The 19,756-nt window shown below is 46.2% G+C and overlaps 1 protein-coding gene across 1 annotated transcript in view; it reads left to right on the top strand.

The window, feature by feature from the left end:
• The window catches only part of IKBKB (inhibitor of nuclear factor kappa B kinase subunit beta), a 616,380-nt gene that overhangs the window by 472,739 nt on the left and 123,885 nt on the right, over positions 1-19,756 (top strand). The window contains exon 13 of the mRNA XM_086943580.1: positions 1,548-1,671. Coding sequence (XP_086799706.1) covers positions 1,548-1,671 — 124 coding nt within the window. The remainder of the gene's footprint in view (positions 1-1,547; positions 1,672-19,756) is intronic.

The following is a 19,756-nucleotide window of genomic DNA, read 5'->3' as shown; positions in this document are numbered from 1 at the left end:
CTGGTATTTGAATTCATTTTTCCCCCCTTTGTCCCTTTTCACAGCGCGCCGCGTACACGGAGCTAAATCCACGTACTCCGTTTATGACTCCTGGGCCGCCACGACTCACGCAGCCAACCCAGGTAGGCCCCTGTCCACCCGGCTCTTATTATTTTTTCTAACAAGTGTCCGCAACTTGCAGCCTTTGTGACGTTCGCTCTAATTTTGCAGGTAGATCGATATTCATTTTAGAGAGAAAACCCCTCCATCGAACAAAAAACGCAAGGTACGGGGCTCCCCCCTTTTTTCAACGATACAATGTCAATAACTTGTTCTATTGAGGTTTGCATGACGATACTAGCCTCTGTTTTCATTTGATAGGATCTAAAGACATACAACCTCGTTCTCCACCCTCTAAGAGGCGCCGGGCGGTGCACATAGAGGTAGGCTTCCATTCACAATATCCTCCCCTTTATCGTTGTAAAATGAGAATGTATATTTATTAAATTCCTAAAAGATTTCATCCTTTATTTTAGAATTTAACCTTTGAGGTGCCCCCCCCTGTCCATCGATCAGTTCATAGGAGCCTGATAACTACAGGTACCCTCCTTTTTCACAACCTCATGAATTACATTGATTCATGTGAGTCCTGGCTTTCAATTTTATTCCACTTTTTCTTTTTCACACAGACAACTCACAAAGCCCTGATGAGGGTGCGAACACGCTTGGCTCGAACCCGAAACGCGTCGGCATTTTGCAAGAGCGTATCAATACATTAAATGTGCCTATGCCAATGAACTTTGTGCAAGCTCTTGCTCTTTCACTTCGCTTTGGTGGTTTCAAAACAGGCATTTATATGTAACCATGAATTACTACATGTGTTGTTAGTATTTTTGTTCTGTGTATCCACGTTTTCCATGCATTGTTGTTGTTTATAATTGTTTATAATCGTTTGTATAATCACTGTATTGCTTGTGTTGGTTTACCTTTTTCTTGCTTTTTCAAAACAAATTTCTGAAAAATATAAAAACTATGAGTAGTGGGTATGAATAAAAGTACCTTCACATGTGTCATTAAGTTACACTTGTACAATTTTTTGAATCATTGTTTATTCTGAGAGGTGTGGGCACTTTGTTTCTTCTCTCATAAATTACGGTCCAGCCCCCCTCAGTCCCGCTCAGGACCTGACTCCTTCTGTTCGTCATTTCAATTGTTGACAATAATCTTGGATATTCCTATGTTGACTTGCTTATGTTTTTTCTGATATTGGGGGTGAGGTTGGCCCTTTTGATATTAGTAGCATAGTTGATTTCTCTTAAGTTGGGATAGGTGTACAGGTGTTTAGTATGTTTGTCTAATTTGTGGGCTGTATAGTGGCCACAACTGTATATTTGGATTTGCTAGTTGTCATTTTTAATATTTATTATTGTACTTGTCACCCTGATGATAGGTATTTTTGTCTTTGCTTGTTTCATTTTTAGAGTTGTAACAATGTTTGTGACTGGTACTATGGTTCTGTAACATTTGTGTTTGGTTTTCATCATTCTGTTTCTTTTTCTTTTTGATAGTTCAGGATCCTAAGCGTCAATTTTCTTATCAGCAGCTGAGGAAGGTCTGGGGTCAGGCCTGGCATACAGTCCATACACTGAAGGAAGATTGTAACCGACTGCAGCAGGGACAACGATCAGCCTTGTAAGGAAGTCTATTGATTGGTTACATTGAAAACAGTAAACTCTTTAAGTTTTGATTAGCGCATTTAAAGTGTGGAAACTGAATTTTAAATCGAATGTAATTGGGAAGATCTCATATTATACTCCTTTTAATGCATGTTAGCTCTTACCAGGAATATTTGGTGATAATATCTCAACAGGTTGGAAGAGGAAGGGGGTTAGATATTTAGGCGATTTGTGTTCTGATACTGGGATCTGTAAATCATTTGATGAATTAACTACTCTATTTGGCTTTCCCAAAACTCATTTTTTTAAATTCTTGCAAATTAGAGACTATTTAGCGCGAACTAAGGTTGACATGCGATCTAATGCAGTGGTAGAAGGGGTTAGAAGGCAGGTTAAAATCGGATCTTTATACCAATTGCTACTTGTGGATAGGATAGATGATCTTGAAAAATGTAGGTCTAAATGGTCTGTAGCGTTGGGGGAAACAGATATTGTGATTGAAGATCTTCTTATGATGTCTAGAGAAACACTAATGTCAGCAAATTTGAAAGCTCAATTTTTTAAGACCTTATTTGATTTATATTATATCCCTGCACGGATGGCTAAATGGGGGGTGGGGGGGGGGGGAGGTATGATGGGAAATGTTTTTGTTGTGGTGAAGACAACGCGGATAGTGTTCATATTTTTTTTAGATGTAACAAATTGCATAGTTTTATTGCAGGTATGGAACATTTTTTGTCTTTGGTTATTAACATTCCTCTGATTATTACTCCTGCTATGATGCTATTGGGGAAGATCACCACCAACAGATCAACGAATGGACTATATCAATATCGTTATTTGTTTTTTTTTTCTATGACGGTAGCTCGCCTGTGTATTGCAACGGAATGGTTGCAGGTAAAGCCGCCGGTATTTGTGCACTGGCGAGCAAAAATGTACAATTTATATAAATTGGAATGGGGCTTATTTTCGGTTAATGGTTCTAGGAAGCGAATGATGGGTTTAAATATATGGGGAGCTTTTTGTGATTATTACGAGGTTTAATCTTAAATGGTGGAATTGAGTTTTTGTCAAATATTTGTTAATTTTTTTTTTCTCTTCCTTTGCATTGTGATTCATGATTATGATCTAAGCTGCCTTCGTGTATCTGTTTACATTTATGTATCTATGGTTTATGAATTATATATGGATTTATGTAATCTTGCTGCTGTGATACTATAAATAAAAATAAAAAAAAATTAAAACCAATAAAAACATTAAACTCTTTCCAAGGCTATGTGCCGATAGAACACCTTACATTACTCACTTACGTGGAAAGAAGTTCATGTTGGACAATTGTATGGCTTTTGGTAGTACTTGCATAGCTCGAGGAAGCAGTCTCAAAGCAGGCGTGAGGGGTTGTTCTAATGGTTTCTTTGTAATTACATGGTACATAGTGGGTGTTTACATGGCTCTTATAGAGGCACTTTTTCATTAAAAATTAGTACAGGGCATGGAACAGTATGGGGGAGTACAAGGGTTAGAAATGTGTTTCTGAAAGTGATTTTATGGCTATCGGGGGACCATTTCATGGGACTAACGTGGAAACATTTGTAGTTTATATAAGAAATATTTGGCTCTTGTGAGCAAATTGATCTTCATAGTGGGAAATTGTAATAATTATTGTTTGCATTTTCATTATGGGTAAACTTCATGACCGTTTTGAAGATTTTAATGATGACATTAACTTAAATTATATATTTTGGTATTATAGCCTCCCTTTTACAATACAAGAAAGACAGTTTAATGATTCATTGGTTCATTGAAATGTCCTACCCCAACCTAAGAAATGTTTAATACATCTGTGAGGCAACTTTTATGTAAACCTTATACTACTATGAGATAAGATTTATTGTGCAGTCAGTAGAGTCATTTCCTATTTATAGCGATTCCATGGTTACTGCACGGTGAAAGATCGAGCTTTTTCGTGGGGATCCATAAGTTCTTTGTGTCATAACGTTCGAGACCATGAATCCTGTGGAGTATTTCCACGTTTTATCTGAATGTGATGGTTCTTTTAGGACAGTGTAATGGATTGCATGACATTAATGCAATTGCTTCTGTAGTCAATACCATGGCTTGATTATAGGTAATTTCATGACTTGTGCTGGGTGCATTCGTGATCGTCCTGTTTTGTGATTCAGTGCACCCCTGAAGGGGTAGTTCTTGATCATTGGATCTTCATTAATGTTCTCCATCACTGAATACCTCCATAACATTCCCCAAAAATATTTTTGTCAAAAATAAATATTTCAAATATGTTAATGCTTCATATCCAAATATATGTCCTTTTGTATCCCAATAGAGCTAAATTAAACTGTTAACTCATCCCAGGAAGCCATTTTGACTCGCCGGTATATAAAGAAATATGGCCAAATAGGCAGCAGTCTGAATAAGTAGGAATTTCACACTGTGGTCTTAATACATAGCGCTGCTCCAGAATACCAGCAGGCAGTATGGAGGCAGCTAGCGTCCATTAATTCTTTTTCAATATGAATCCAGGCCTTAAATAGTAAACCTTAGGTTCTTTATTTGTTTCACTACAATTATGTCTTTTTAAACCGCTTTGTTTTATGTCGTCAAGTAAATGACTTTTTATTTATTTATTTTCTTATGTTATTTCTTTTACTAGGCTTTACCCCATGATTTTTCTTCTCACTTGCCATTAGGTTTCTTTTATAGCAGGGTTTCCTGTTGTGTGCAAGAATTCATGTCAAATAGTCTCTTTCTATTCTTCCTTGCAAGAAGAGTTTCTCTGCTTACTTGAAAGGAATTTTAACAGGTCAGTGCTAGCTAGCAAGCAATGTATGTAGTGTTTAATCAGCTTTGATAATTGATGGGCTCCCACAGACTCTTCTTCAATGGAAGAACTCGGCACAAGCTAAGGGACCAACGCATCATCCATCTATCCTTGCCATCCTACCCTCAATACCACCAGGTGTTCTCTTGCATTTTAGCACAAACCTTCTTGTAGCTGGCCTGCGGGCTTCAGCATCAAGAGTTCATCAATATAGGGTTGTTTTGGGGCATGTTACTAACACTAAGAAAACCTCTGTGGTTTAAGAGTGTCTTCCACCAAGAGGGTCTCAACATTGAGTACCCCACCATTGTAAAGGAACCACTAGAATGCGGGGAGTTCTAATGTACCTATAGACTATTCTCCAAAAGCCAGCTAGAGAAGTCATCAAGCTGCTGCTGAAAGGGCTGTAGATAATCCGTGTCTTTAGTTCACAATCAATGAAAAACTCACCCTGAACAGAGTATTCCATGAATATGCCACCTGTGACTGAGATCTGATAATCTTCACCTTCTTTTGCATCCAGGTCTCCATTTACTTGATACATGTACTTAATCTGAGAGGTCATTCAGCTGTTGAAAGGCTTCTCAAGATCTAGCGCCCAAAGATATAATATTTTATTTTGAATGTATATTCTTTTCCATTATATAGCACTTCATACTTCACCATTTCTATGTGATGTAAATAATAGGTGTTAACATTACCCACTTCAATGTTACTCGGTTCACTAAATTCAAAATGATGGAAAGTTGTGTTGGCCATGCCAAGATTTTTACATGTGTCCTGCAGATCTCTACAAATGTCAGTAGTCAGTGGTGAACTCACTTATCCACCTTGTCTGATTAAAGGGCTCTAAACATACTGGCGACATTTAGGAAACACCATTACTGAATCTATTATTGCTACAAGACTGCAGTGACATCCGGGCTTATTTGGCACACCCTATAAACGGTAATTCCTAGTTTTAGTTTGTTTTGCTCTCATGTTTGTTACACTGTTATTTTCTATCCTAGTAGGAAATGACTTCTTACAGGACAGGACGTTCTCATACCTTGCTGGATGATGTCCATCCTCACCATACAGCTGGGTGTCAAGACACTGTCCATTGTGTAATGTTACTATATGTGAATAATGCTGATTTCTTTCTTCGCTTCTTAAAGATCACATTTGATTAGACCGGTAACATTTGTCATGCTAAGTAAAGTGTCTAGTTTGCAAATTGCTGTGTGGGCAACTTCCATTTCATTTTGAAGCTTGTGTGACATAAGAGGGAAGATAGAAGGTTAGATGGTTGATTTGGGTTTTGAAAGGCCATAGTCTTGGGGAGTTATTTTATCTTCCATGCAATCCAGCTGTGGTCTGTCAACTAGGGCTTTGAGGTCCAGCACAAGAGCCTGAGTCCTTGTCCCTTTATAGTAAGGATAAGAATATGGGGAAGTATAAACTGTCTTTTCCATTTGACAGTGATCAGATGAATCACAAGTGCAGTCCCACAACCCTCTTGCATGAGGAACAAGATGGGGTTCCAATTCTTCTAAAACGATGCTAACATTAGGCAAATAATTATTTCTCATGTGTTTGTGCACTTTCTCAGTCCACTTGCCTTGAGAATGCCATTAAGTCACAAATAGTGAAACGTATTGGCTCTTCCTCATGTTCAAGATGGTGTTAATCTGTAAGGAAACATTCTACATCTGCTGTTTTAATAATAATAAAGATTAAATCCACTCAGTTAAGAAGAATAAAGACCCATCCCCCCTTCCAACTTTTCTGATGGACATTATTTTTTACAGATTGGTATTACTGATTGTGCTGCGAAAGATTCTAAAAACTATGCACATTAATAATTAATTCTTGTTGTCTCCACCTAGTGTCTGTCTTTAATTTGAAATTTACAGAACAGTGATGAAATTCATACTATTCTAATATATAGTCTGTCCTAAAAAAAATTGAAAAAGAGAACATTTTATCATGCATTCAGTCCTATGCCCTCATTTTAGTCAAGATTAAAATCGCCCCATCATTGATAACTTTATATAGAAACATAATTATTAAAGGCTTCTTGATTGAACCCACTTCAGACTTAATTTAAATCTCTGGGTGCTATGTGGTTGACACATTATTTTCTCAAAGCAATAAAAAATATAGCACTTTCTTTATCCATAAATGGATATCTGTATGACTATAGACCTGGCACTTATGTTGAGGTCCCAGAATTTGGCAGAAAAAAATTGCAAATCCCCGAGGTAATCCATAGCTCTGACATTTAGTAGATCATACTCTGTAGTGTGCCAACAGAGATGGAGATCCTTCCAAATTTTTCTTACCAAAAAGATTGAAGAGTGTGACACAATGCAAACATATGAACCTGGTCTGACTGGTGAGCAACACCGAGAACAATGACCGCCGGTTACAGAGTTAGTTTTCCAATCACCAGGGTTATATAAAAAAAAAATCAAAAAGTCCACTAATGTTGACGGTAAAATGTGTATCTGTCCGAAACACAGAACACATAGTAAGTGAATCCATGAACGTATTCTATTGTATCTCTGTGGCTAACCAGTTTGATGATTTCCCGGTCCTATTGGATTGTCCGTCTCCAAGATTGGAAGCAAAGAGATGGCACAGCTGTGTACAATTGTTTATAGAAATCTCTGAATGCTGCAGCTCTGTCAGTTTCCACCGATGCCACTCTCCCACCTAAGTTAATGTGACCAATGCATTCCTTCTCATGTTTAACCTACAGTTGGTGAGCTAGGCGGCCTGAATTTAAACGCAGCAGAGTGAACTCTGCCCTATTCATATATATTGCATTTAGTTTACCCCTTCAGTGCGGTCACTTTCCGTTGTAAGGGGAGAGAAGGGTTTTCTTGGTGAGCATGTTCTGCTTGTTGCATTTCTCTCTCTAGCGCTAACCTATCCCAGGTTTTTTACTTGGTTAGAGTCTGTAGGAGTGAAATGGATTATCCCCTGACCACCGCTTTGAAGGCATCCCACTAATTAGAGAAGTCGGTATCCCAGGGGTCATTCACACTAAAATGTCTATTAGCCTTAGGTATTTCTTCTCGAAAAAGATGGTCTCTTACTAGAGAACTAGAGAAGAACCGCCTATGATATTTGGGTGTTGGGGGAAGTCCACTCCAATTTCGAGGCCACAGGTGCATGGTCTGAAAGGGCGATAGGATGGATTGCTGAGTGTAAGATAGAATGTTCTAGGGATTGGTGTACAAAGACATAATCAAAGCGAGAATAGGTGTGGTGCGAGTCTGAAAAAAAGGTATTATCACGAGTCTTTGGATGGGTGGTTCTCCAGGCATCAAGGAGGTCTGGGGAGTAGAATGTTTGTTCCAGGGCTTTCCAAAAGCTCCCGGTGAGAGTGTGGTGCGGATGAATGCTCTCTAGGTCAGGGTGCCATATCAGGTTGAAATCTCCCAATAAGATGATCTCTCCCTCAGCGACTTCCCCCAGAAGAGTGAGGCAGGATTGTAGAATGGCAGTCTGGGTGGTATTGGTGGCATAGACGGTAGCTATCGTTCACATTAGACCCGCTATGTTCCCTTTCAACAACAATATCCCCCTCTCTTTGTCTGATTTATAGCGGTATGCTGTAATTGAAGTGGCGAATGAAAGAGAAGGGCTACCCCACTATGCTTAGTGCGGGCCAATGATTGATATATCAAAGGATATGTCTTATTGCATAGTCCATGGTCTTCACTTCTTTTAAGGTTGCATCTCTTGCAAAGCTATTATATTGTGGCCATTATCAAGGATGTATTTCCACAATTTGTGATGTTTGGAGGGGAAGTTCAGTCCCTTAACGTTCCAGGTCAATGTTGTCAACACCTTGATGATATATTATGGGTAAATTGGAATAACCAGTTAGTTTCAAGGTCCCGTTCCCCATTGCCCCAGCAACACCCCACATCCGCAGGCGAAGGACGATTCATCACCAAATCCTGGGCCCCCACCCCAAATACAAAAAAAAAAATCACCCACTCAAGGATATCAAACAGGAAAAACCAACAAGAACAAACAGGAACCTAGTTAAAGAACTTTAGTAAAGATCTATGTTACACTCATGGGTGTGGGTGTACCGGTCACACACCGCTATCAACATGTAGCTGATAATAACGCAACTTAGCATTAGTAGACAAAGCTTTCTTAAGTATATGGAACCCTTTTCACAGGAGGTCAGCAACTATTATCAAATAATGTTCATAGCAATCATGAGTGAACTAGGAGTACTTTCGCACCAAGTGGAGTTACAAAGCTTTTGGGCCAAAAGGCAGATTTAACAGTTCAAAGGATGTTACAAGCCGAGTCTTGTAAGGTCATGGCTGCGGCGGTCAGGGCTTAGGTTCCACGTTGCTCCTAGTCCAGCGCTTTCCTTGTCTTTTCTTTTTTTTTTTTTTTTTTTTTTTGGAAAACCTTTATTTGTAGAAAAAGTACACCGCTATTCAGCCTTATATCCCGGAGGCCAGGCAGCATTGAGGTAGCAGGTAAGATCGTGTACAATACTGTGCACAGAAGCAATCAGGTTTAATTTTCAATAGCATCAAACTTAGTATAAATAAACCAAAGAATAGGAAAGCCTCAAATAGGCTAAGAGAAAAGGGCGTGCGCTAGGCACGAAAGGGAGTCAAAGAGAAAGAGAAGTGGCTGAGGACAGTACAGAAGTAGTGGAATTGCGCAGCGGGAGGGGGTCGAGGGCCGCACACCCATGACAGCACGCAATAGTAGTGACAACAATAAGGCACTTGGGGGGTAACACTCCAGGATAACCCATCTGGAACTGCGGGAAGGGGCTCTACGGGGAAGGTTGGACTTCAGAGTCAGTCTCTATTGGGGGGTCACAAATGTCACCTCTGTAGGAGTTCCAGGCTCCCCACACAGACCTCCACATTTTAGGCCTGCCCCTGGCCACGTACACCGTCTTTTCACGCAGCATGCACCAGTCCATGCTGGTTTCCCATAAGCTGAGGGAGGGAGGAGCAGGCGCGCCCCATTTCTGGGCGATGTCCCTTTTGGCCACCATATTACCCAGGGTGACCCAACGGGTCTGGGCTACACTGTAATCATTCGGACACCAAACATTGAGGAGGCATCGCCGGGCCTCAGCCGGTAAGGCCACACCAGTCACTTCCGCCATCACCCCATGCACTCGCGTCCAATACCGGGCAACCCCAGGACACTCCCATATGATGTGCAGGAAAGTAGCAAGCATACCACAACCCCTCCGACACAGGCCATCCGTGGAAAGTCCCATATGTATGAGTCTAGGGCCAGTGACGTACACCCTGTGTAGTATTTTCAACTGAACAAGGCGGAGCCGTGCTGATATGGCTACCTCCCTGGGGGAGGAGACCGCTGATTGCCACTCCTCGTCGTCCATCTCTATACCATCGTTCACCCAGTGCAACCTCAATCGTTCAAGCAGATCCACTCTCACATTGATGAGTTTTTTGTACGTCAGGGAAATAGCGCTGTCCGGCATGTGGCCGTCCAGCACCCGATCCTCCAGGGGTGATGACTCAGGGATCGCATCTCCGTCAGATATGTGAGGGGAGAGGGCATGACTAAGCTGGGCGTGTCGGAAATATTCCGTCGACGCCAGCTGGTACTCAGACTGTAGCATGTCAAACGACTTTACCCTCCCCCTCGCCAACATGTCCCCAACCTTAGATATCCCGATGGTGTCCCACCGGTCGAAACCTTTAGTTTTCCACAGCTTTCCCAGTACGTCTGAGTCATATAGGGGTGTGGCCAGGGTAATCCTATCTTTCCAGCCCAGAGTGTCAGTGACCGCACGCCATATATGTACCATCGTTTTGGTGGGGCCCGTCAGCTTCCGGTCCAAGGACCTGGAGTATAAGGCTCTATAATAGTTCCCGTCGTTCACGAGCCACCGATCCATGGCGTAGCCCGGGCTGGCCGCTGGGCCATAAAGGCCGTGGTTGATGGCCGCAAGCTGGGACGCCCAGTAGTAGCGTCGCATATCCGGTAGGGCGATACCCCCGTCGTAACACGGTATGGTCAGCTTGAGCAACGAGATTCGTGGCCTCCCATCCCACAACAGTGCTCGCTGCAGGGATTCGATCTCTCCAAAGTATTTGGCCGGGACCGGATCTTGGGTGTTTTGCAAAGCGTAAAGGAAGTGAGGTAGCGCCATCATTTTGAATAAAGCGGCTCTGCCTATTAGGGAGATCGGTAGCTTCTTCCATCCCTCGACATCTCTGCGTAAGCGCGCAAGCGGTGGTAGAAGGTTGTGTGAGTATCGGGCTCGGGGGTCGCGCGACACGTAAATGCCCAGGTACCGAAAGCCCTGCTGGGCTATCTGTATTGAGCACCCACGGGGGAGGCGCGGAGTGTCCCCACACAACGTGTATAGTGAGGATTTAGACCAGTTGATCACCAAGCCGGAGTGGGACCCGAAGGTACCCAGCAAGTCAAAAACCACAATAAGTGAGCGGCAAGGAGAGGTGAGATACAAGAGGATGTCGTCCGCGTAAAGCGACACTCGGTCCTCAAGGCCAGGTGACCACGCAATCCCGGAGACATCAGGGTGCGTCCTGATCCAAGCCGCCAGGGGTTCCAGCGCCAGAGCGAACAGGAGCGGCGAGAGCGGACAACCTTGTCTGGTGCCCCTGTGCAGCGCAAAGGAGGCCGACAGCCGACCATTGACGGCCACATTGGCCAACGGTGCGGTATAGAGCAGTCGGACCCATCCGATGTAAGTGGGCCCAAACCCCAACTTGGCTAGAACAGCCCACAAGTAATTCCACTCCAGTGAGTCGAAAGCCATAGTGGCGTCAAGCGAGGCGAGAACTGCAGGCTCACGAAGCAGGTGAGCACGTGCCATGACCGCGTGGAGTCTCCTCAAGTTGAGCGCCGTGTTCCGGTACGGTATGAAGCCGGACTGGTCCGGATGGACCAAGTCCGTGATCACACCCACCAGCCGGTTGGCCAGCAATTTGGCCAGGATCTTGGGTTCGGCGTTCAGTAGCGAGATGGGTCTATAGGACCGGCACAAATCACGTGGTTTTCCTTCTTTGTGGATCACCACAATGGTGGCGAGTCTCTGGTCGAGGGGGAGTTCTCCCGTCTCGCGGGCTTCAAGGAACATATTAAGCAATGGTGTGGCCAGCGCATCGGCCTTGAGTTTATAAAGCTCGACCGGGATACCGTTGGGTCCCGGTGCTTTGCCGGAGCGCAGCGAGCGGATCGCCAGGGCCACCTTATCCTCAGACAGGTCTCGATCCACGTCTTCTCGGTCAAGATCCGAGAGGCAGGGAAGGTCAATGTCCTCCAGAAAGGAGGCCGAGACGGACTCTGGGAGAGGATTTGCGGAGGTATATACCCCCTCAAAGTATTCAGCGAAGGACCCAACTATAGCCGCCGGGTCCGTCAGGGATAGACCATCCTCACCCACCAGTTCTGGGACCACCCGGGACGCCAGTTCCCGTCTATCCAGCCACGCCAAGAGCTTGCCCGCCTTATCACCCGAGTCATATATCCTGCCCTGCTGTTCCCTGCTCAAGGCCTTCGCTGCATCAGTGGTGGTCGCCCGGAGTTCGGACTGTTTAAGGGAGAGAGCGTGAATCAAGTCGGGAGACGGATCCAGCTCCAGTTGGGCGCTCAGGTCAGCGAGTTCAGACTCCAGCCGCACCACGTCCTCATCCCGGCGGCGGCGAGCCCCCGCAATCAGGGAGAAGGCCTCGCCACGAAGCACAGTTTTAAAGGCCTCCCAAAGGGAGACAGCGGAATCAACGGAGCCAGTATTTTCGACAAAGTACCGGTCCATAGCTTTAGTCAGGAGAGCCCTGGTCTTCGGATCGCGAAAGTACCACGGGTTAATGGGAGCCACTCGCGACGACGCGGGGATCTGGAAGTCAAAAGAGACCCAGACCGGGGAATGATCTGAAATGCCCCTAGCTAAGAGACGCGCAGTGGACACACACCGCGCCTGGGCAGCCGGGGTGAGGACGTAGTCTATTCTAGAAAAGCTACCGTGGGCACCCGAGAGAAAAGTGTACTGCCGCTGGGTAGGATGTAACAATCGCCAGCAATCAACCATCCCCATGGAGCTCAAAAAATCAGGCAGCCAAGTTTGGGAAGGGCGAAGATCCCTGGAGGGAAAGCGGTCCAACTCCCCCGAGACTACAGAGTTGAAGTCCCCACCCATCAGCAACAATCCCTCGGGGAGACCTAAAATGGCGCCTCCCAGGTCCCTGAAAGTAGTCTCCTGCAGCCCCGGGGGAACATAAACCGAAACCAAAACTAGCGTGCGGCCCTCCCACTTGCCCACCAACGCCACGTATCTGCCTCTTTCATCAGCAAGTACAGACTCCACCTCCAACGGGAGGGACGTGCGCACCATGATGCCCACCCCTCTGGAACCCGAGGAGAACCCTGAATGTGCCACCATTTTGTATCCCCGTCTATTCAAGGCCTTACAGGCATGTCCCACCAAGTGGGTCTCTTGTAGAAAAACCACATCAGGCGAACAGCGCTTGAGCATCTGCAACACAACTCCCCTCTTAATACGGTCCCCCAACCCGCTAACATTCCAGCTCAACAAATTAAGAGATTTACCCCCCATCATCAAGGACGTTCCGCGCCCCCTCCCCCACCCACAACAGCGCCCACAGCAATAACATTTCAGTCCAGTAGTTCCTCAGCCAGGACAAAGAGTAAAACAAAGAAAAAGTACGAAAAAACACACCCCAACTACCCACCACCCTGCACCCCTGCATCAGACTATAATCCACCCCAACTAGCAGTGTGCCTGTCGCCCCTTAACTAACCTACAAGAAGCCCACAGAGGAGAAAGGAGACATCCCATCCCCCCCCGTCATCCCCCATATTAATTACAAAACGAGTCAAAATAATAGCAGCAATGTCAAAAGCCGAAGTCCCTCACGGCAACCCAGCTCTCGGAAGACAAGTAACCAAACAATCATTCCCGTGCTTCCGCGCCTCCGGTGGTTTCCTCCGTCTGGTCGGTCGGCTCATGTCGTTCCTGGGGCAGGGTATCAAGCCAGTGTCCCACCTCGTCCGGAAAGTCAAAGAAGAAGGTCCGGTGGTCACGCTCAATGCGAAGCTTGGCAGGATAGAGCATAGAGTAGCGTAGGCCCATCTCCCTCAGTCTCCGTTTCACCCCCGTAAAGCTCTGGCGCTTCTTCTGAACAGCCTGGGTGAAATCCGGGAAGAAGTTCACATCAGAGTTCTGGAAGCGGAGAGGGCCCGCGGTCCTCGATGCTTGCAGGATAGCGTCTCTGTCCCTGTAATTGAACAGCCTCGCGATGATGGGGCGAGGGGAGGCACCCGATTTCGGCGGCCCACCCGGGATCCTGTGGGCCCGTTCTACCGAAAAGAACTTGCTCAGGCCCCCCGGTGCCAAGTTCTTAACCACCAGTTCTTCCACAAAGAGCTCAGTCGAGTCTTCCTCTGCCTTTTCCGGTACCCCGGTGATGCGAACATTTTGGCGCCGCGCGCGACCCTCGAACTCGTCCAGTCGACGCGCCAGCATTCCGTTAGCCATTTTCAGGTCGCGCACCTCCAACTGTATATCAGACACATCCGTGACCAGGCTGGAAGTCTTAAGGTCCAGCGATTTCACCCGGTCATTAGTTTTCCCGAGGTCGGTCCTGATGAGGTTCAACTCAATCTTCAGGGAGTCAACCTTGCTGGATAGTTCCTCGCGGAGAGTGTGCATCTCCGTCTTCACCCCCGATATCGCTCCCATGACGTCCCGAAGCGTTATCTCGGAGTCGTCCGGCGATTCATCTCTTCCTGAGTCCTTAGTATGAACCACCAGCACCGGTGATCCCTTAGACTGGGAGAATCGCTCCGGAATGGTGGACTGGGACTGGGATGGTTTCCTGTTGAGCCGCTGAGATTTGCCTACGTCCGAGCCTCCCTTGCCCGCCATGTTGGCACTCTCGGGACGGGGGGGACACCAGGGGCGAAAGAGTCCAGTGTAGTATGCCCAATGCACACGACGATATCTCCAAAGTCCAGTGTTGAGGCCGCCCAGCAAGGCGCTCAAGGATCAGTAGCACCCATCGGGATGAAGAAGCGTAGGCAGGGAGGTACCATGTGGAGACACCGCTGTACCCCACAACGGTCGCCAGTGATGCGGGCGGAGCCTCCGGGATCCGTCGAGCTAACTGGGTCTAGGAATGTCCGATTTTCATTCCGAAAGCGGGCGCCGCCTCAGGACCGGCTTAGCAACCGATTCCCACAATCGTGGGACAGGATGGATCACAGGATTATTGCGGAGGATCGGGAGGTCTTCGGAGCTCCGAGCTCACGCAGCCATCTTGGTTGGCAGCGAAGCTCCTCCCCTCTTTCCTTGTCTTTTCAAATGTTTTTTATGAAGCCATTGTCCTCTTCCAGTTCCTGACATTGAACTTGTGGTCGGTCTCTCTCGGGCCTCTCTGTATTTCTGCAATCTAGGGGTAGTAAGCCCAACCGTGTCGCCTTATCAGGCACTTCTGTAAAGTGATAGGGCTTATGTTGGTATTCAAATGCGAGGCCAAAGGGATATGCCCACCTTTATTTGATATGGTTATGGCGCAGTTTATCTGTTACTGCTCCAAATTGGAGTCTGCGGGCCAGTGTGGCTGTCACAATGTCATGAAATACGTAGCATGCCACCCCTTGGAAAATTATCGATTCCTTTTTTCTCTCTGCTTGTAAGATAGCTTCTCTAACTTTAAGAGTGAAGCTTGTCAAGTACATCCCTTGGTCATTTACCATCACCAGCCACAGGCATGGGTGTCCTACCCCGTGAACCTGTTCTATTTTGACCTTGATCTGTTTGTCTCCTAGGCGTTCGGGGAACAAGCCCACCGCAAATGCTTCCAAGTCTGGGCCCTCTACCCCCTCTCCTCCAGATTCCGTAGACTAATACAATCCCATTATTAACAGTTTTCTAAGTCTTCGCATTTTAAAATCGTAACCTGCAGCTGGTCCTGGGATTGTGCAGAAGAGCCTTCCAGTTAATATACTTGATGCTCTTAGGATTGACATTTAGTTTCTAAGTCCAGTGTGTGTATATCTAAAGAGTCAACATCCTGTTGCAGTGTCAAGAGCCTTGAATTGATGTCTGAGCAAAGATCGTCTAGCGAGGTGGACAGGCCACTTTCAGTTCCTCTCTGTTATTTCTTGAAGTCTTGCAACAAAGCCAGGAGCTCTTCCTTGGTTAATGCCTTGACGCTGTCTCTGGGGGTGAAAGGGCGCCCTTCTCTGGTCTCTGTTGGTTGAAAGTAACTGTATACTTTGTTCTGCTGTGTCTTTTCTGGATGCAAAAACCACGGTTGATGGACAGAATGCAGAACAATGTCATACATTCACCCCAGTACAGAGATCTGGGCCTAAATCATCGTTTTTTTGCACTCCAAACCACCCCAGTTCAGACATGGCCATATGCAAATCAGTCTGACCCTGTGCCTCATGGGAACAGTCCAGCCCGAACTGCCAAGCCATGCCTTCCCTGGACCGGAAACAAGCTTCCGAGGACTGGTTTCTGGCATTCCAGCCGTCTTCAGCCCGGCTTGCTTGAATCCAGTGGTGTGGAGTGCATGGGACTCACGTCTGAGCATACCCATCCCACTCGGGGTGACAAATGCAAAAACCACAGTTGATGGACAGAATGCAGAACAATGTCATACATTCACCCCAGTACAGAGATCTGGGCCTAAATCCATCGTTTTTTTGCACTCCACACCACCCCAATTCAGACATGGCCATATGAAAATCAGTCTGACCCTGTGCCTCATGGAAACAGTCCAGCCCGAACTGCCAAGCCATGCCTTCCCTGGACCGGAAACAAGCTTCCGAGGACTGGTTTCTGGCATTCCAGCCGTCTTCAGCCCGGCTTGCTTGAATCCAGTGGCGTGGAGTGCATGGGACTCACGTCTGAGCATTCCCATCCCTCTCGGGGTGACAAATGCAAAAACCACAGTTGATGGACAGAATGCAGAACAATGTCATACATTCACCCCAGTACAGAGATCTGGGCCTAAATCCATCGTTTTATTTGCACTCCACACCACTCCAGTTCAGACATGGCCATATGCAAATCAGGCTGACCCTGTGCCTCATGGGAACAGTCCAACCGGAACTGCCAAGCCATGCCTTCCCTGGACCGGAAACAAGCTTCCGAAGACCGGTTTCTGGCATTCCAGACGTCTTCAGCCCGGCTTGCTTGAATCCAGTGGTGTGGAGTGCATGAGACTCACGTCTGAGCATACCCATCCCACTTGGGGTGAGAAATGCTAAAACCACAGTTGATGGACAGAATGCAGAACAATGTCGTACATTCACCCCAGTACAGAGATCTGGGCCTAAATCCATCGTTTTTTTGCACTCCACACCACCCCAGTTCAGACATGGCCATATGCAAATCAGTCTGACCCTGTGCCTCTTGGGAACAGTCCAGCCCCAACTGCCAAGCCATGCCTTCCCTGGACCGGAAACAAGCTTCCGAGGACTGGTTTCTGGCATTCCAGCCGTCTTCAGCCCGGCTTGCTTGAATCCAGTGGTGTGGAGTGCATGGGACTCACGTCTGAGCATTCCCATCCCACTCGGGTTGACAAATGCAAAAACCACAGTTGATGGACATAATGCAGAACAATGTCATACATTCACCCCAGTACAGAGATCTGGGCCTAAATCCATCGTTTTTTTGCACTCAACACCACCACAGTTCAGACATGGTCATATGCAAATCAGTCTGACCCTGTGCCTCATGGGAACAGTCCAGCCGGAACTGCCAAGCCATGCCTTCCCTGGACCGGAAACAAGCTTCCGAGGATAGATTTCTGGCATTCCAGCCGTCTTCAGCCCGGCTTGCTTGAATCCAGTGGTGTGGAGTGCATGAGACTCATGTCTGAGCATACCCATCCCACTTGGGGTGACAAATGCTAAAACCACAGTTGATGGACAGAATGCAGAACAATGTCATACATTCACCCCAGTACAGAGATCTGGGCCTAAATCCATCGTTTTTTTGCACTCCACACCACCCCAGTTCAGACATGGCCATATGCAAATCAGTCTGACCCTGTGCCTCATGGGAACATTCCAGCCAGAACTGCCAAGCCATGCCTTCCCTGGACCGGAAACAAGCTTCCGAGGACCGGTTTCTGGCATTCCAGCCATCTTCAGCCCGGCTTGCTTGAATCCAGTGGTGTGGAGTGCATGGGACTCACGTCTGAGCATACGCATCCCACTCGGGGTGACAAATGCAAAAACCACAGTTGATGGACAGAATGCAGAACAATGTCATACATTCACCCCAGTTTCTGGAGGCATTTACGCCATGGGTGGAGGCCTAGCCAGGCAGCACAGAGCACAGAGCGGCTGAGAGCATGCCCCAGTGGGCCGCAAGGGGCCGCAGAGTCTTAACAGTAATACCCGGCCGCAGCCCCCTGAGGGAGCTGTGATGTAAGGATTGGATAGTGTGTTAGAGAGCATGGGGTCCGCCCTTTGGAGAACCAAGATAAGTACAGGCCTCAGCACTTGTCAGATGCGTAGTGGTGGCAGGAGTTGTCAAACCATATATAGCCTTTACATTGCAGGCTGGGAGGTGCTGCAAAAGAACATTGGCCCCCTTATCCACAGTGTGGTCATCAAGGAGTACAAGTGGGCGCCCCGTGGGGCAGAGGCCAGAGGGAGGGTGACAGCTCCTATTATTTATTGAAGATATCCTCAGCAGGCCACAACCGCTTGGGCCGACACCTCTCATCTCCCAGCGCGGCATCCTGCACGGCTGCTACTTTGAAGTCGGCACACTGGCCCGCCGCTTGGGGATACAAAGCCCTAATGGTTGGGGCCCCGTGGCTCATCGCGAACCATTCTTCAGGCAGGTAAGTGGAGAGGCTAGGTCCCCATTCTGTTGGCACAGCGCGACAACCTCCCTCAACTGCAGTGCGTTCTTAGTTGTAATGGAGGTCGCGGTCCTTCCCAGTTGGTGGGCTGGTCAATGCGATTGCCGCATAAGGTTGTTAGTGATCTCCAGGGGATTCTAGTCACCCCTGCTGCCTCATGGATTGCTGGACTTTTCAAATCCCGCAAAGTGATCCACCAGGTTTCCCTGCTAACTCGAGACCACGCATGAATTGCTCGGGTCCTTTACTTCCACTTGGCCATGTTGGTTGACCACGCCCACAGCCATTCTATATAGTGCTGCAACAAATATTATCCTGATATCTGTTATGTAGGCATTTAATGAGCCGTCAAACTGTTGTTCCTTTCATGGAGTTCATATTAAAATCATTCCTTATACATGAGGGGCAGTAACTCTCTGACATCCTTTGTCTTTTGAAATAAATCTTATATTCCTTTATTTTGGGTTAGTGACTTGTGCTCTAAGACTCGTATTCTAGGATGTTGGGCTTTTTTCTAGAAGGCCATGTGCAAGGTTTAAAGTTTTCTTTGTAATGAAGAAAGAAGGGATTTGCATTGAATGGTAGATCAAATGCTTTGATCTTACTGTACAGGATGTCCGACATAAACAGTTTACGTTTACTTATTTTGCAAGGCTGTCCCTGGTTTTAAGCTTCTTTTCTGCAGCTATGGTAGCCTTCAAATACACGTACTTCTAATCCAATATTAATAAGCAAAGCGCAGTTGCCCAGAACAAGAGGTGCTAGTTCTCTTCGACACAGAAGAATCCTTTTTTCTCTCTGTAAAAAGACTTCCCAGAAGATGGAAAATTGAAAAGCATTTAAAATTAAAAGTATTTTCCTTGTTTGACTTTGTTGTTGGTTGGTCTTATGTTTGACAGATGCTTGGATCTGGTGTGTATGTGTTTTTTGTGGTGAATCACTTTCCAGCTGACTATTATGACAAGTTAAAGCAGACTTTATATTTTTGCAGTAGAGTAGAATATATTTAGGAATCTATGATTCCTCTGCCATTCTAAATGTTTTTCATACTCAATGGTCCCGTCTATTCTGTTTAAACTAAAGCATCTTTTCTACCTTGTCAACCTTTTTTATGCTCTCTAGAGCAATGCAACTAATTTTTTAGGGCCAGCGATGTGAAGTCAAGGATATATTAAAATTGTCTATATTGATATGCCTGCACTATCTCACCATCTAGATAATACGTAGTCAGAGAGGTTTTTATTTCCATCTCTTGTAACCCAAGAGCTAGCATTCCCAATATGGACTAGGGAAGAGCTAGCTTTGCTTGCAATAGAGCAGCTTCTCATATTTCCTTCTAAATAACTCCCATAATTTTTCAGCGGGATAGT

Source organism: Lissotriton vulgaris, chromosome 11 (assembly GCF_964263255.1).
Source record: "Lissotriton vulgaris chromosome 11, aLisVul1.2, whole genome shotgun sequence".
Lineage (NCBI taxonomy): Eukaryota > Metazoa > Chordata > Amphibia > Caudata > Salamandridae > Lissotriton > Lissotriton vulgaris.
Note: the sequence above shows the minus strand (reverse complement) of the source record. Positions and strands in the feature narration are given on the sequence as shown.